Source organism: Littorina saxatilis, linkage group LG5 (genome assembly GCF_037325665.1).
Source record: "Littorina saxatilis isolate snail1 linkage group LG5, US_GU_Lsax_2.0, whole genome shotgun sequence".
NCBI classification, from domain to species: Eukaryota; Metazoa; Mollusca; class Gastropoda; order Littorinimorpha; family Littorinidae; genus Littorina; species Littorina saxatilis.
In genome coordinates this window covers 60,363,795-60,378,523 of record NC_090249.1, presented here as the reverse complement: position 1 = coordinate 60,378,523, position 14,729 = coordinate 60,363,795, and the positions used below count along the sequence as shown (strand labels likewise).

Sequence of the window (14,729 nt, the reverse complement as noted above, 5' to 3'; positions counted from 1 at the left end):
CAGAAACTAGTGAAAAACATCTGATTTATTTATGACAGCCAGTCAACAGAAAAGCTCCCATTGGGTGACACTGACAGGACTTCTTTGTTCAACTATACATCTGGGTGTTTTTTTCCGCTCTGCTGAAAGAGGTTCTGTAATCAGTAACAACATGAGTTATAAAGTCAACGTCCCATGAAACCCATCAAAACCTTTTTTATTCGCTGTTGAAAGTTTTTGGTGGCTATAAATCAAATCAAAATAAATAACTTTATCGTCTCAATCTGAGAAATCACATTGGTGGCATATAAATATGAAGACAAACGGAACACGACAATATTGTTAACATTAAAATAAATTTACTAACGTTTGTTTTGTTTCTCTGATTTCACCCTTTCGAGCCAGAATCTGCACATGTATCAAGGGTTCCCCCAAAAACTAAATGGCAAAAATGATCTCTTTCAATAAGCTAACCATGGCTTCTGAAAAACAAAAATGCTCTTTATTTTAAGTTTTAATCTATTCTATTTTTCAGTTTCTTGTGTTAAAGTTTCGCTGAGCCTCACTTTGGTGGGGAGAATGAGGTCCCAGCTGAACGTCCAGGCGGTGGGGGAGTACTGAGCGTCTGACAGCCATTTGTGGACCTCGTGCTGCACGTAGCCTTGGTGATAGAACTGCAGCACAGCCTGTCACAAACACTCATAATGTGAATACAGAGAAAGAGAGAGAGAGCGAGAGAGAGAGAGAGAGAGAGTGAGAGAGAGTGAGAGAGAGTGAGAGAGAGAGAGAGAGAGTGAGAGAGAGTGAGAGAGAGTGAGTGAGAGAGAGTGAGAGAGAGAGTGAGAGAGAGAGAGAGAGAGTGTGTTTGTGTGTGTGTGTGTATGTATGTGTGGCAATCCATGCAGTGGGTGGTAATGTGTTGCTGACAGTAATCGTGGATTTCAGCCTTGGTGACAGCGCCACAGTACAGCCTATCACAAACACGTGTCAATTAAATAGTGCATGTATTGGTGTCACGGTTTTAGTGACATGGATTGAGAAAGGAACACTCTGAGGGGTGCCTTTCTCAAATTGCAACGAAAAGCGCCTGTGCTTTTGGCGACGGGCTGGTTTCTGCTGACCGAGCTTGGCACGGGGATTTCGTTTTCTGCACGCCTGGCTGGCATGCAAGGGACGACATTGTGTACAGGGTTTCCACGTGCGTGATTTTGCTGTCTGGACAAAATCAACTGGGAACTGAGCTGTACGTGTGACGATAGTGATTGGTCGCTAGAGTCACGTGATGTTTTTCATGGTGTTTTGAGGATGAATTGAAACGACACACTTGAAACATAGCAGCAAGAGAGAAAGGTCCTTGTTTCTTCTTCCTAACAGTTTGATGGTTTTCAACGCGGGGTGATGTATTATTTTATGTCAACGTGCCGTTCTGCCTGTACAGTAGGGCTGTTAGGAATGTCAAGAAGGGACCACTTTTCGCTGTTTACATGTTGCTGACGACGAGGTTGTCAGGTTGTTTCTTGGCTGAGCGGGGTAAAAATTTCCACGCATGAAGTAAATTCAGCACAAGAGGAGTGTGGCAGGAAATTCGTCGACGGACAAAAGCCATACAAAGGAAGCGGATTCGCTTAAAGGAGAGCTACTTACATTAGGCTGTTGAGATAATAAATCGTTATTTAACGGTGTTGACGAGTCTATGTTTGTGGAATGAAATACTCTCTGTTGTTCTTTCCAGGTTAGCGCATAATTTGCTCTTTGTGACGCTAAAATAATAATCTGTACAGTGGAGTCCGGGTACAACGAATCTCAAGGGAGATACATTTTAGTTCGTTATATCAGTAATTCGCTGTAGAGTTTTCAACCCTAAATGGCCTTTAGAGAAGTTTTCCCACTCACCTTCAAATGATAGTCCCATCGATCTTTCCTTGGAGAGTACAATCTCTGCATGTTTTCAACAGCTTCATAATATAATCCATAGAGGCATAGTTCAAATGTTCACTTTACTGTCACAATTTTAGAAGTAAAATTTAAAAAGTCGTGTAAAAGCATGTACCGTACTTTCCGGGTGACAAGGCGCTTCGTTATCTAAGACGCACCCCCTTCTTTTTAAAAAAAATTGTAATCCAGTCACCCATTGGACGCAGGGGGCCATAGGGCGCACCAAAATGACCCAGTTTTTGCCATGAGAGGTGGTTCCCCTGTCATATCTGAGAGAGGAAACACTTCCTGCATCGGGGTCAGTGACCGACTTTAACTGAGTGAAAATATGTGTGCTCTGTGTGTGCGGCCAGATCAAAGGCATTGTGATAGCTGGGTGGCCTTGTTAAAAGACACGACCTTCTTCCCAGGGGTCAATGACCCAGTTTTTGCCATGAGAGGTGGTTCCCCTGTCATATCTGAGAGGAAACACTTCCTGCATCGGGGTCAGTGACCGGTCAGTGACCGAGTTTAACAGAGTGGAAATCTGTGTGTGCGGCCAGATCAAAGGCAGGGCAGTACCTAGTAGCTGAAACATGCATTATCACAAGTTGTTTGACTGGTACTCAAGCGGTCTCTTTGATTTTTTTCGTATTTCATACACGGATTAGGCGCTTCGTTATACAAGACGCAGGGGTCGAACTCGAGGAAAAAAGTCGCGCCTTATGACCCGGAAAGTACGGTACATGTACATCTGATCAATCTCCGATTTCATGGTGTCCACCAGTTCTGGTGCATGTCCTACCCTGGCCAAGTTTCCTCTCAAGACATCAAAGAGACCGCCCCATAGGTTAAACTCCCCATAGGTTAAACTCGGTCACTGACCCGGGTGCAGGAAGTGTTTCCTCTCTCATATGAAAGGGGAACCACCTCTCATAGCTAAAACTGGGTCAATGACCCCTGGGAAGAAGGTCAGTGTCTATAAATAAGGCCACCCAGCTATCACAATGGACCTGCCTTTGATCTCGCCTGGCAGATCGTTGTAGCCTTGTGACTTTTTAGAGCACAGTCATAGCTTAGCAGCTGATTGGAATAGTGAAAACACAGCGGCGGTGGCTGTTCCGTGCACCTCCCGCTGTTTGTTCAGAGTTCGCTCATCACGCGATGTGCACTTGTGTTTGTGTATTTTTGTCTTTGGAGACAATTATTGACATCAGTTCGTTGTAGCCTTGTGACTTTTAGAGACCAAACGGCTCTGGGGCGATGAAAACGTGTTTGTTATAAGAGGGGTTCGTTATGCAAATGAGTTCAAAAGGTTCGTTGTAGCCGGAAAGTAACAAGTAAGAAATAGAAGGCTGTCTGCCGGGAAATCAATGGCAGTTCGTTAAAAGCGGGATTTCGTTATACCCAGGTTCGTTATAGCTGGACTCCAATCTGGTTTTTGCAGATCTATATGGAGAGAAGGAAGGAAAATAGCTGATTTGTTGTTTTAAAAGTTCGTTTGTGCAGGCCACGTGCTCGATGAAATATGTAAAGGTGACATATTTGAAGGTGGAGGGTGAAGGGTTGCATGGCATGTTTAGTGCACCGATGCTTTTTGTTGCAGCCTTTTTCCTACTCATCGGATTCAGCGGTATCTACTACTCAGCGGTAACCGGAACATCTTTATCTTTATCTATTTGTATGACTGCGAGAGTGGATCGTGGTGTGGTTAGTTAGTTAGCAGTAACTAACCGTTCATAATCACCTTTTGTGATCAATTGAAACGTGACAATTGGTGTGTGCCGAGATGTAAGACGGTGTGTGTTTCTATGCTATCCAAGAATAATTATCTTTCTGTACGAGCAAGTGTCCTTCTGTGAGACAGAGACACTGGATGTGCATATTAATATCTGTGACTTGTTGTGAGCACATGAGATAGCAAGAAATAGAAAGCGTCATCTTTCTATGTAAGACTAGACAGACCAAGTATCGCCACAGATGGACAATGGAGGTAACTGGTAAGGGAGACTGTGGGTTCTAGTGAGCAACAGCATGCACATGTGCATCTGTGTGTGTGTGTTGTGTGTGTGTGAGTGTGTAAGTGTGCATGCTTGCGTGCATGTGTGAGTGTACGTGTGCACGCTTGCAAGTGTAAAGGATACAAAGCAAGCACCTGCACACATTGCATGCATACAATTAGAGGCCTATAGTATATATATGCAATTGTGAAGGAATGTGCATGCAGACCAGCACATGTGTAACCCAAACAAGAGGTGCGCTAGTTTTAAATACTAACAGTAACATCCATTACAGTGAGTCTACCTGTTCAACATTGGCAGCTGTGAATTCCATGGTGTCCATGGACATCAGTCCATTCAGATGTGCAGCATTGAAATGTATTCCTTGGCCAGATCACACAGTGCTATAATCTCTGCAACATGCACACTTTTCTTTGTACAACAAACATTGCCTTAAAATAGAACAACCTTCTGATTATACTACATGGGTGCAACCTGGAAAATTCCAAAAACCGGCAAAAGTTGGGGTCCAGCTTTTTTAGTATTTAAAATGCCCAAAAAAACCTCTCCTGGAAACAAAAACATCGGCAGCCGATGAAACCAAAAACCGGCTGCCGGCGTGTAGCCGGCAGAGTTGCACCCATGATACTATCTTCACTTCACTGGCACAGTGGCAGACTTTTTAGACCACTAATTTCTCTTCCTTTCCCAACTGTAATAATTCACTGGAAAAAAAAGTTTTGCTTCAACTATTAGTCTGTAGCAAACTATATTGAAAGGTTCAAACGACACCTAATAGTTTATTTTAGAAACTAAGAAAGGCCTCTGTGTCTATTGCCCTTGAATAGATCTTCCGGACTGCTGAGTGGCAGATATGATGTAGTACATCATACATTGATACACGACTGATAAAATAATAACACTAAAAGATGGAAGCCTTTTTTGGGCAAATTTTTGCTTTCATTTTTTCATATATTGTTCTGTTGTCGTTTTTAAATAAATTCAAAATTTTCACTCAGGATGAAGTAGGCCTAAGTGTATGCACATATTTTACCATCTAAATTCTAATGATCTATTTTTAGGAAAGTGTGATCACCACTTTTCTGTACAGTTATTACAATCCTTGAATAAGACGGTATCCACACCTCGAATGAAGCTTAAAATTCGGTGTTCCAACTCCCAGGTTGCATGATCTGATTGATCACCTAAATTGATCTTTGACCAGTACATTAGTAGACTACTGGCACAGTGACAGTATTCAAATTGCTTTAGTGATTCAACCAACACCCCATGTACGAGTTCTGGATACAAGGATTTTAGCAATGTAAACTGGGAGAAATTGAACTTGAAGTGGTCCGTATTACAAAATGAGCCTGAACAACGAAACACCCTACTTCAGCAAGCATCCCTGCGTTGGGTATTATGCTGAGTTCAATCCAAAGGCAAATCTAACCTAGACAGAAGACACAGACAGTCGGATCGGTAAACGAGAAGCATGAAAACAACCTCTCTTCGTTTATGTACATGATGGCAGCAAACACGCAACGTGCTCTCCTCATACAACTTACAAGGGCGAAACATCGACCCCTCCGTCGCGATTCAATTTGTGGCAAAATTGGCTCTGACGCAAATGCATCAAACAAAAGGCAAAATTCCCAACACAATTTCTTCAAATCAAAAGCGTTACAGCGAAAAATATTGGGACACAATGAAAACATCAGAGCTAAGGAAGCTCAATCTAGCAGTTGTTTACCTTTTTCACAAGACAAACACCACCTTTGGGTGATTAATTTCTCAACCTCGTATTTTCGTTCTCAGACAGGCGCCATGTTTAATCACGACATGAACGAGAGTAATGAAATTAATTCTAAATTTCCCATCATGTCTAACTTTTACTATACCTCTTGCATCTAACTTGCATAGTCTAAAACAGCATAATTTTTACGGTTATCTTATTTTTGCATATTTTTCTTATTTTTTTCTTTTTCATTTCGTGCAGGTTAACTTATCTCCCTTGGCAGAGGAGCCTTGAAGGATTTCAGGAAGCGAAGTTTCAACTGAGACAGAAACCTCTCGTCGCTAATAATGGCTCATCATTATCCAGGAGATCGCGTACAGTTCCGTTTTAGCAATGTTTACAGGGGGTGCAAGAAATATTTCATATTGCACATGCTTGTTGCGTGCCTAGTTATGTACGTGATGTATACTATAGGTGGAGGTGAGAATTTCAATTTGTTATACGCGTTATGAATCATTCATTGAATGTTGTTACGAGTAGTGTGTGTGCCTGTCTGTGTCTGTTGATCTTCGTTGTATATGTTGGGTTTTACATGATGAACAGATGGAGGAATAAGCCAGGGAAACTAAGGAGAGAGAAACTTCTAAGAATATCTGACCATTGTTTCTTGTGTTTTCATACTTCTTCTTCTTCTTCTGCGTTCGTGGGCTGAAACTCCCACGTGCACTCGTGGTTTGCACGAGTGGAATTTTACGTGTATGACCGTTTTTACCCCGCCATTTAGGCAGCCATACGCCGCTTTCGGAGGAAGCATGCTGGGTATTTTTGTGTTTCTATAACCCACCGAACTCTGACATGGATTACAGGATCTTTTTCATGCGCACTTGGTCTTGTGCTTGCGTGTACACACGGGGGTGTTTGGACACCGAGGAGAGTCTGCACACAAAGTTGACTCTGAGAAATAAATCTCTCGCCGAACGTGGGGACGAACTCACGCTAAACAGCGGCAAACTGGATACAAATCCAGCGCGCTACCGACTGAGCTACATCCCCGCCCCGTGTTTTCATACACATTGTCAATAAAAAAAACAAGTCGCGTAAGGCGAAAATACGGGCGCAGTGGCGTGGTGGTAAGATGTCGGCCTCCAAATCGGGAGGTCGTGAGTTCGAATCCCGATCGCTGTCGCCTGATGGGTTAAGAGTGGAGATTTTTCCGATCTCCCAGGTCAACTTATGTGCAGACCTGCTTGTGACTTAACCCCCTTCGTGTGTACACGCAAGCACAAGACAAAGTGTGCACGGAAAAGATCCTGTAATCCATGTCAGAGTTCGGTGGGTTATAGAAACACGAAAATACCCAGCATGCCTCCCCCGAAATCGACGTATGCTGCCTGAATGGCGGGGTAAAAACGGTCATACACGTACAAATCCACTCGTGCTAAAAGCATGAGTGAACGTGGGAGTCTAAGCCCATGAACGAAGAAGAAGAAAGGCGAAAATACAACATTTAGTCAAGCTGTCGAACTCACAGAAACAACTGAACGCATTGCATTTTTTTACCAAGACCGTATACTCGTAGCATCGTCAGTCCACCGCTGGTGACAATGGCAGTGAAATTAACAAGCCAGAATAACGCGGTAATGGTTGCGCTGAGCAGGATTGAGGTCTAACGAATGACGTCTCACAACGTGCGTGGTCGTCCTTGGCGGTCAAGAAAGCCGCCGCGATCATTGCGCAGACGACACTTCTAGACCGCCAATATTTTTTGTGCGCATCACGTGCTCCACATAAATCGGCCGGAAACGAAGCAATTGGGAAACCTGGATAGCACGCTTTTCTGTATCTATTCTTTTTAACTTTTTGAGCTTGTCTTTAATCCAAACATATCATATCTAGATATGTTTTTGGAATCAGGAACCAACAAGGAATAAGATGTAATTGTTTTTAAATCGATTTCGGAAATTAAATTTGAATCATAATTTTCATATTTGTAATTTTCAGAGCTTTTTTTTATCCGAATATAACATATCTATATATTTTTGGAATGAGCAAATGATGAAAAATAAGATGAAATTGTTTTTGGATCGTTTTACAAAAATAAAATTTTAATTATAATTTTCAGATTTTTAATGACCAAACTCATTAATTAATTTTTAAGCCTCAAAGCTGAAATGCAATACCAGCTTCATCGAAGATTGCTTGGCCAAAATTTCTATCAATTTCATTGAAAAATGAGGGTGTGACAGTGCCGCCTCAACTTTTACAAAAAGCCGGATATTACGTCATCAAAGACATTTATCGAAAAAATGAAAAAAAAACGTCTGGGGATATCATTCCCAGGAACTCTCATGTACAGTTTCATGAAGATCGGTCTAGTAGTTTACTCTGAATCGCTCTACACACACACAGACACACACGCACTTACACACAACGACCCTCGTCTCGATTCCGCCTCTATGTTAGAACATTTAGTCAAAACTTGACTAAATGTAAAAAGTAAGATCTGTCAATATGATCCACTCCATTCAATATCTTGTACGCCTGAATCATATGATCCACTCCATTCAATATCTTGTACGCCTGAATCATATCATCCACTCCATTCAATATCTTGTACGCCTGAATCATATCATCCACTTCATTCAATATCTTGTACGCCTGAATCATATCATCTCTCTTTTGTCTGTGCTTAATTAGTGATGGGAGTTGTAAGGCAAAAAAAAAAAATAGTCTGTTTACGGTAACCCGACCGACCCTATTTTTTTCGCGCGACCCTAGACTTTTTTTTGGCATTTGGGAAAAAAAAAAAAAACAATTTGGTTTTTTTGGCAAAATAACGTAAAAATATGGTTTTTTGGAGGGGGAAAAAAAAAAAATCCCGACCTACCGACCCTATTTTTTTGGCCTATGTTACCGTAAACAGACCTATGTTTTTTTTGGCCTAATGATCCTAAGTGTTCACCGTAAGACGAAGTCTTTAGGTCAGGCAGCAGCTTAGTAGCAGTAAGTATAGGTCCCTGGTAGTAGTAAATATAGTCAAAAAAGGTACACAGTGCTCAAGATTAGTTAAGGCCAAAAAAAAAAGGTCTGTTTACGGTAACATAGGCCAAAAAAATAGGGTCGGTAGGTCGGGATTTTTTTTTTTCCCCCAAAAACCATATTTTTACGTTATTTTGCCCAAAAAAACCAAGAATTTTTTTTTTTTTTTTTTTCCCCCAAATGCCCAAAAAAAGTCTAGGGTCACGCGAAAAAAATAGGGTCGGTCGGGTTACCGTAAACAGACCTTTTTTTTTTGTTGGCCTAACCAGTTAACAGTTGTAAAGAGTTCGAAATGATGACATTTATATGTGCAGAGTTGAGCCCTTTTGGTTGTACAGTACAGTGACTAAAGTGGTATCTTAGCTGCAATAAAAGAACACCCTTAGGGCCAGCTGATTAAGTTCTCCTATCTTCCAGGTAGCCTGGCATGACAGGTATATTTTGCTTAAATTATATAGTATAGGAATACAGAAGGTGTTCTTTATTGGGAGATTTTCTCATAGTAGGTACCACTGTACTGCATTCTAATATTGTAGTAAGGCCCCCCCAAAAAATAGGTCTGTTTACGGTAACCCGACCGACCCTAGTTTTTTCGCGCGACCCTAGACTTTTTTTTGGCATTTGGGGGGGGGGGGGGGAAAAAATCTTGGTTTTTTTGGCAAAATAACGTAAAAATATGGTTTTTTGGAAAAAAAAAAAAAAAAAATCACGACCTACCGACCCTATTTTTTGGGCCTATGTTACCGTAAACAGACCTTTTTTTTTTTTTGCCTAATACTAATTAAACTTTAAAGTGTAACAAAGTTCATTTTTTAAATCATTTCTTGATGTGTTGATGAAGCTGCTGCTGGCACAATCAACAGGGATGATGTTAACGGATTCTTTCACAAAACGTTCAATGACTTTGCAGGTCTGATTCCTCACATGCCTTTCCTGCGGATCGGGTCTGACATCAACGCTCTCATGTTCTTTGACGTGAACAACGACGCCAGCAAGGTCACCTGGGCGCGGGCCACCAACTCCAGGGAGAAGCTAGAGGAGGCTGCCTCGTGTAAGTATGACATACTGCTGCCTGTGACGGGTGCAGTGGCCTAGTGGATAAGAGGCAGGCCTCCCAAGCGGAAGGTTGTTGTTTGGAATCCCAGCCGCGCCTGGTATATTAAGGGGGGAAATTTTCCCGGTCTCCCAGGTTAACGCGTGTGCAGACTTGCTAGTGCCTTATCCCCCTTCTTGTGTACACGCAAGCACAAGACCAAGTGCGCAAGGAAAAGATCCTGTAATCCATGTCAGAGTTGGGTGGGTTATAGAAACATGAAGATACCCAGCATGCATCCCCCGAAAGTGGCATATAGCTGCTTGAATGGTGGGGTAAAAACTTGCATACATGTACAAATCCACACATGCAAAAAGCACGAATGTACATGGGAGTTTCAGCCCATGAACGCAGAAGAAGAAAAAGATACTGCTGCTTGCAGAGATAACATTGACTGGCTGACATCATTTTAACGTTATAGTCTTGAGACGAGCGGTTGGAAATGCCGGAGCCGGTAGGACTAGGACCGGTGTAATTTACACCTCTTTGAATCAAGTCTGCCTTCAAGGTGAGGCCGAAAGTCAATCAGATGGCCAGAATAACGCAGTGCATTTTTTTCTAAAATGAGTGCAACTGAGGCACATCAGCTGCAAAGGTGCATGAGCTTAACACTGGAATGTACTGCTCAAAGCCCTTCACAGAAATACAAATAACATTTTATGTATCAATCTATTTTAGTTACAATTCGTTTTATTATTTACGATTGAACGCATACAAACATGCTCTTTTTTGTAGTATCGGCCAACTGCAGAAATATGAGTTTTTGTGGCCTCTGATGCCACAGGGCTCAAAGAGGGAAACTCCAATGTTCAATCGACTAATTAATATAATACACCTGTACATCGACACATTTAGTGTCATTTAACAGTGAATATTCATTGTGGTTCTATGCAAAGTCTTCTTTATATGGTCAGCATTGTTTGCATTCTCAATTCTTCTCGGTGTCTGTTTCAGCCCATGTGCACATGGTTGAAGGGGACGTCATTCTCAGGGGTCAAGGAACTGACCACCAGAAACTGCTGCCCGTTATGGCTCAGCCCCCCCAGGCCGACAGCGACCTTCTGCTGGTGGACTGGATTGACCGCCTCAAGGTCCTGGGGAAGGGCATCAAACTCGACTTCTCCACCATTGACCCCTTTGAGCTTTCTCTGCAGCGACTGCAAGAAGCGGACCGTGCGGTAAGGACTCCCTCCAGGCTGAGAATGGCAGTCTTAACCCTTTGAGCTTTCTCTGCAGCGACTGCAAGAAGCGGACCGTGCGGTAAGGACTCCCTGCAGGCTGAGAATGGCCGTCTTAACCCTTTGAGCTTTCTCTGCAGCGACTGCAAGAAGCGGACCGTGCGGTAAGGACTCCCTCCAGGCTGAGAATGGCAGTCTTAACCCTTTGAGCTTTCTCTGCAGCGACTGCAAGAAGCGGACCGTGCGGTAAGGACTCCCTCCAGGCTGAGAATGGCAGTCTTAACCCTTTGAGCTTTCTCTGCAGCGACTGCAAGAAGCGGACCGTGCGGTAAGGACTCCCTCCAGGCTGAGAATGGCAGTCTTAACCCTTTGAGCTTTCTCTGCAGCGACTGCAAGAAGCGGACCGTGCGGTAAGGACTCCCTCCAGGCTGAGAATGGCCGTCTTCCAGGCTGAGAATGGCCGTCTTCCAGGCTGAGAATGGCCATCTTCCAGGCTGAGAATGGCCGTCTTCCAGGCTGAGAATGGCCATCTTCCAGGCTGAGAATGGCCGTCTTCCAGGCTGAGAATGGCCGTCTTAACCCTTTGCCTTTCTGCACACAGTGATGTCCCTTCCCGTGTAATTCCCATGACATGACAAGTTACTCCCTAAATTTCAAATGTAATCACAGAAAAAAATAAAATCTGAATCAGATGAGGCAGAGTGCTATTTGTAAGATCTGAGACACAAAGGGAAGTAAGGGCTCCACTAGTCTCACTCACTCTAATCACAGCAAATTTCCTGAAACTGTAAGGCAAAACAAAAAAAAGGTCTGTTTACGGTAACATAGGGTGAAAAAATAGGGTCGGTAGGTCGGCTTTTATTTATTTATTTTTTTTCCATTTTTTTTTAAAATTTTTTTTCTCCCCGCTCTATGATGTTTCACAGTTCATTTCTTCTCATCAATCCCTGTTTTTGCCCAACATAACTATAAACAGTACTTTGAGCTTACCTCCCTTCTGTCGTCTGCTGTTTGAGCGCAAACAGCTCTATTTTGGATGCGTTTTTTTTTTTTTCAGACGATCCAAAAAAAAGATAAGGGTCGGGCCTAAAAACTAGGGTCGGTCGGGTTACCGTAAACAGACCTTTTTTTTTTGTGGCCTAAACACTCAAACCTCACAAGAAGTCGGTGGAAATAGACAGAGATAACCAAGTCACATTGCATTGTAAGTAATATGATAGCAAAAGTGTAAGTAACTGGCATATTGAATCGTGGGTGTTGTTGAACCTGGGTAACGGTTCTCTAACAGGCAGTATTTGGCACTCTGGGAGGCCCTAATTTGGGCTGATGTTGTAATAGAGATCAGGTCTGTTCACAAATGGGAGTCATATCAACAATCAGGTTAGTTCGAATTTCACGTTTAACAACCAGTAACATTTCTTTTGAATAAAATATGTTTCTGCTTCCAGTATCCAATGCGTTTTCCTGTGTGGATCCACGCCAATGTCCTTCAAGGTCCTCATGGTGGCAAGGTCAAGGTCGACCCTGCCCGTTTCTTCCAGACGTTGAAGCGAGTGTTTCCCAAGTGCACGGTGTCCCTGGGTTGGACGACCGGCACACACACAGACCTGAGTCAGAGCGGCTACTCGTGGAACATGGTCCTGGACATGTACGACCTGGTCAAGAAATGGAGGATCAACGACCAGCCCGTGATGTTCGAGGCGCGACTGTCGCTCATCAGAAACTCCGTGCCGCAGCTCAAGTGGCTGTGCGACAACATCGCGCACTCTGCGCTCAACATCATCCACGTCGAGGGTGACCACGTCCTGTCTGAAGACTTGATGCACGTCGCCTTCCGCTTCCCGCCAGACGGCGTCTTCTTCGACCTCAACCACAAGCCCTTCGAAACCATGCTGTCGCAGTATCGGCACTTCTCCAAGGAGAAGGTGAGCCACCTGGTGGGCAAGCGGGACGAGGTTGTCTTCAAGCCAAAAGCCTGGGTCAAGATGGGCTTCTACATCCAGAAGGACTCCATCCTTCCCAGCACCGAGGCTCTCATCCTCACCAGCCCCATCGTCTATGTGGTCACCAAGAGTAAGTACCGGCCCACCGGGGAAATCTACATCCAGGGACGGGTTCAGTTCCTCAAGAGGACTGACGAAGAAGCAGAGGCTTTTCATACGGGCCTCAACATCTACTTACGCCCCACTGCTTACGCCAATTTCGACAACATCGCGGGAATCAAGTGCTTCTTGGGGGTTGAAGGAGAGGTGGAAGTGAAGGGGGAAAACCTACCTGCCAGCGTCCCTGACTTCAGGAAATCGGCGAGGATCACTCCCAGTGCCATCCATTGTTTCCGCTTCCGTATCACCGACACAGGCGATGAGGTCATTTTCAAGGTCACGACGGAGCATGACTGCCATACTTTGGAAAGTGTGATGCCTGATCGTGACAGTGTCCCTTTGATTTTTAGTGTGAAAATTCCACACAAGTTGTCACATGAGCAGCATCCCTTCATCTTGCGTATGGAGGATAACAACCGACAAGCGGTCATTGACGAACTGAGCGTCAAACACGAGTTGTAGCTTAGATCATGAAGTGTGGGTGTTGGATGTGTATTTATGCGTATGTGTGTCTGAGGGCCAATGAGTGTATGTTCATTGTTCAGGTGTGGGTGTTCATGTGTGCATTCATGTCCTTATGAAGTGTGATGACCAGTAAGAGTGTGTATGCCAGTAAATGTGTGTGTTTGTGTGTGTGTGTTTGGGCCAGAAAGTGTGTGTGTATGTTCAGGTGTGCATTGGCAGTTTTATGTCTGTACGATGAGCTGAAGAGCTGAGCATGATGAAGATATTGTCATGAAAGATCATGGCACTGGAGTTTGGCAGAGTGGTGTATGGGTGTGTAGCACTGTGTGGGCATGTGTTGTGAACTAAGAGTGAGGTGTCATGTGTGTGGTGCTAGCATATGCAACTGATCCACCATTCATTGAATTCTGATTCCTGTGCATTGCACACAGAGTATGGAATGTGTCCACTCTGACAATCAATGTGTGACATGTCTCGTTTTGTTACCGTTCTCACGAGATCAGCTACAGTTGTTTTTCTCTCTCTCTCTCTCTCTCTCTGTATGTATGTCTTTGTCTGTGTCTCCCTCTGAGTCTCTCCGCTTCTGTCTTTCTGTGCCTGTCTCTGTCTGTGTGTGTGTGTGTCTCTCTCTCTCATCCGACTCCTGGCACGCAGGTCAAAGCAGAGGTTAACTTGAGTGCACGTGTACCAAGCAGGAGGGGGGTGATTCGGGTCAGAAGTGGGGTAAAGCACTTTGGTCTTCAGTCTTTGGGTTATAGTTTTCAGTGGAGAAGATGCCAACATGCATGAATTGCACTATGCTCTACTATTTATTGTCCTTGTCTATCGGACACGAAGAAGGGAAGCTACAATCGCCCCAGGCCATATATACTCTTTGTTTCCTGAGCCTGGACCATTGAGACGGTTACCTCATAGATCTGTTCATTCTTCAGTTTGTCTGTGTCAAAAGTTATACCCCCATTCCACACAACCGTTCTTTGTCCCGTTCTCGTACCAACCAAGGACTGCTGCCACAACAATGGAACGTTGCGCAAACGGCCGTTTTTTGGCATCTTTCAGCAGCGTCTGACCATAGTGGCAGCCGTCCTTGGTCGTTAAGGGAACAGGACCTAGAACGGATGTGTGGAATGCGGGTATGACAACTCAGTGTGTGAGAGCGCTACCGTTGCGTTACCGTTGTTTTAAGTTCCTTTAACGATCCAAGCGTTCCGTTACCGATGG

General features: G+C 43.9%; 2 protein-coding genes across 2 annotated transcripts in view; one reads left to right on the top strand and one right to left on the bottom strand.

Moving 5' to 3' along the window:
• Positions 1 to 5,730, bottom strand: part of LOC138967613 (importin-13-like) — a 41,033-nt gene extending 35,303 nt beyond the window's left edge. Inside the window, exons 1-3 of the mRNA XM_070340217.1 lie at positions 5,647 to 5,730; positions 4,198 to 4,306; positions 546 to 665 (exon numbers count right to left, since the gene is read on the bottom strand). Of these exons, the coding sequence (XP_070196318.1) occupies positions 546 to 665; positions 4,198 to 4,242 (165 nt within the window). The 5' untranslated portion in view covers positions 4,243 to 4,306; positions 5,647 to 5,730. The remainder of the gene's footprint in view (positions 1 to 545; positions 666 to 4,197; positions 4,307 to 5,646) is intronic.
• Positions 5,731 to 5,909: 179 nt separating this feature from the next.
• Positions 5,910 to 13,787, top strand: LOC138967610 (uncharacterized). Its single transcript, XM_070340215.1, has 4 exons — positions 5,910 to 6,111; positions 9,581 to 9,721; positions 10,718 to 10,941; positions 12,390 to 13,787. The coding sequence occupies exons 1-4, from the start codon at positions 5,979 to 5,981 to the stop codon at positions 13,503 to 13,505; spliced, it is 1,614 nt and encodes a 537-aa protein (XP_070196316.1). The 5' UTR covers positions 5,910 to 5,978; the 3' UTR covers positions 13,506 to 13,787.
• The last annotated feature ends 942 nt before the right edge of the window (positions 13,788 to 14,729 follow it).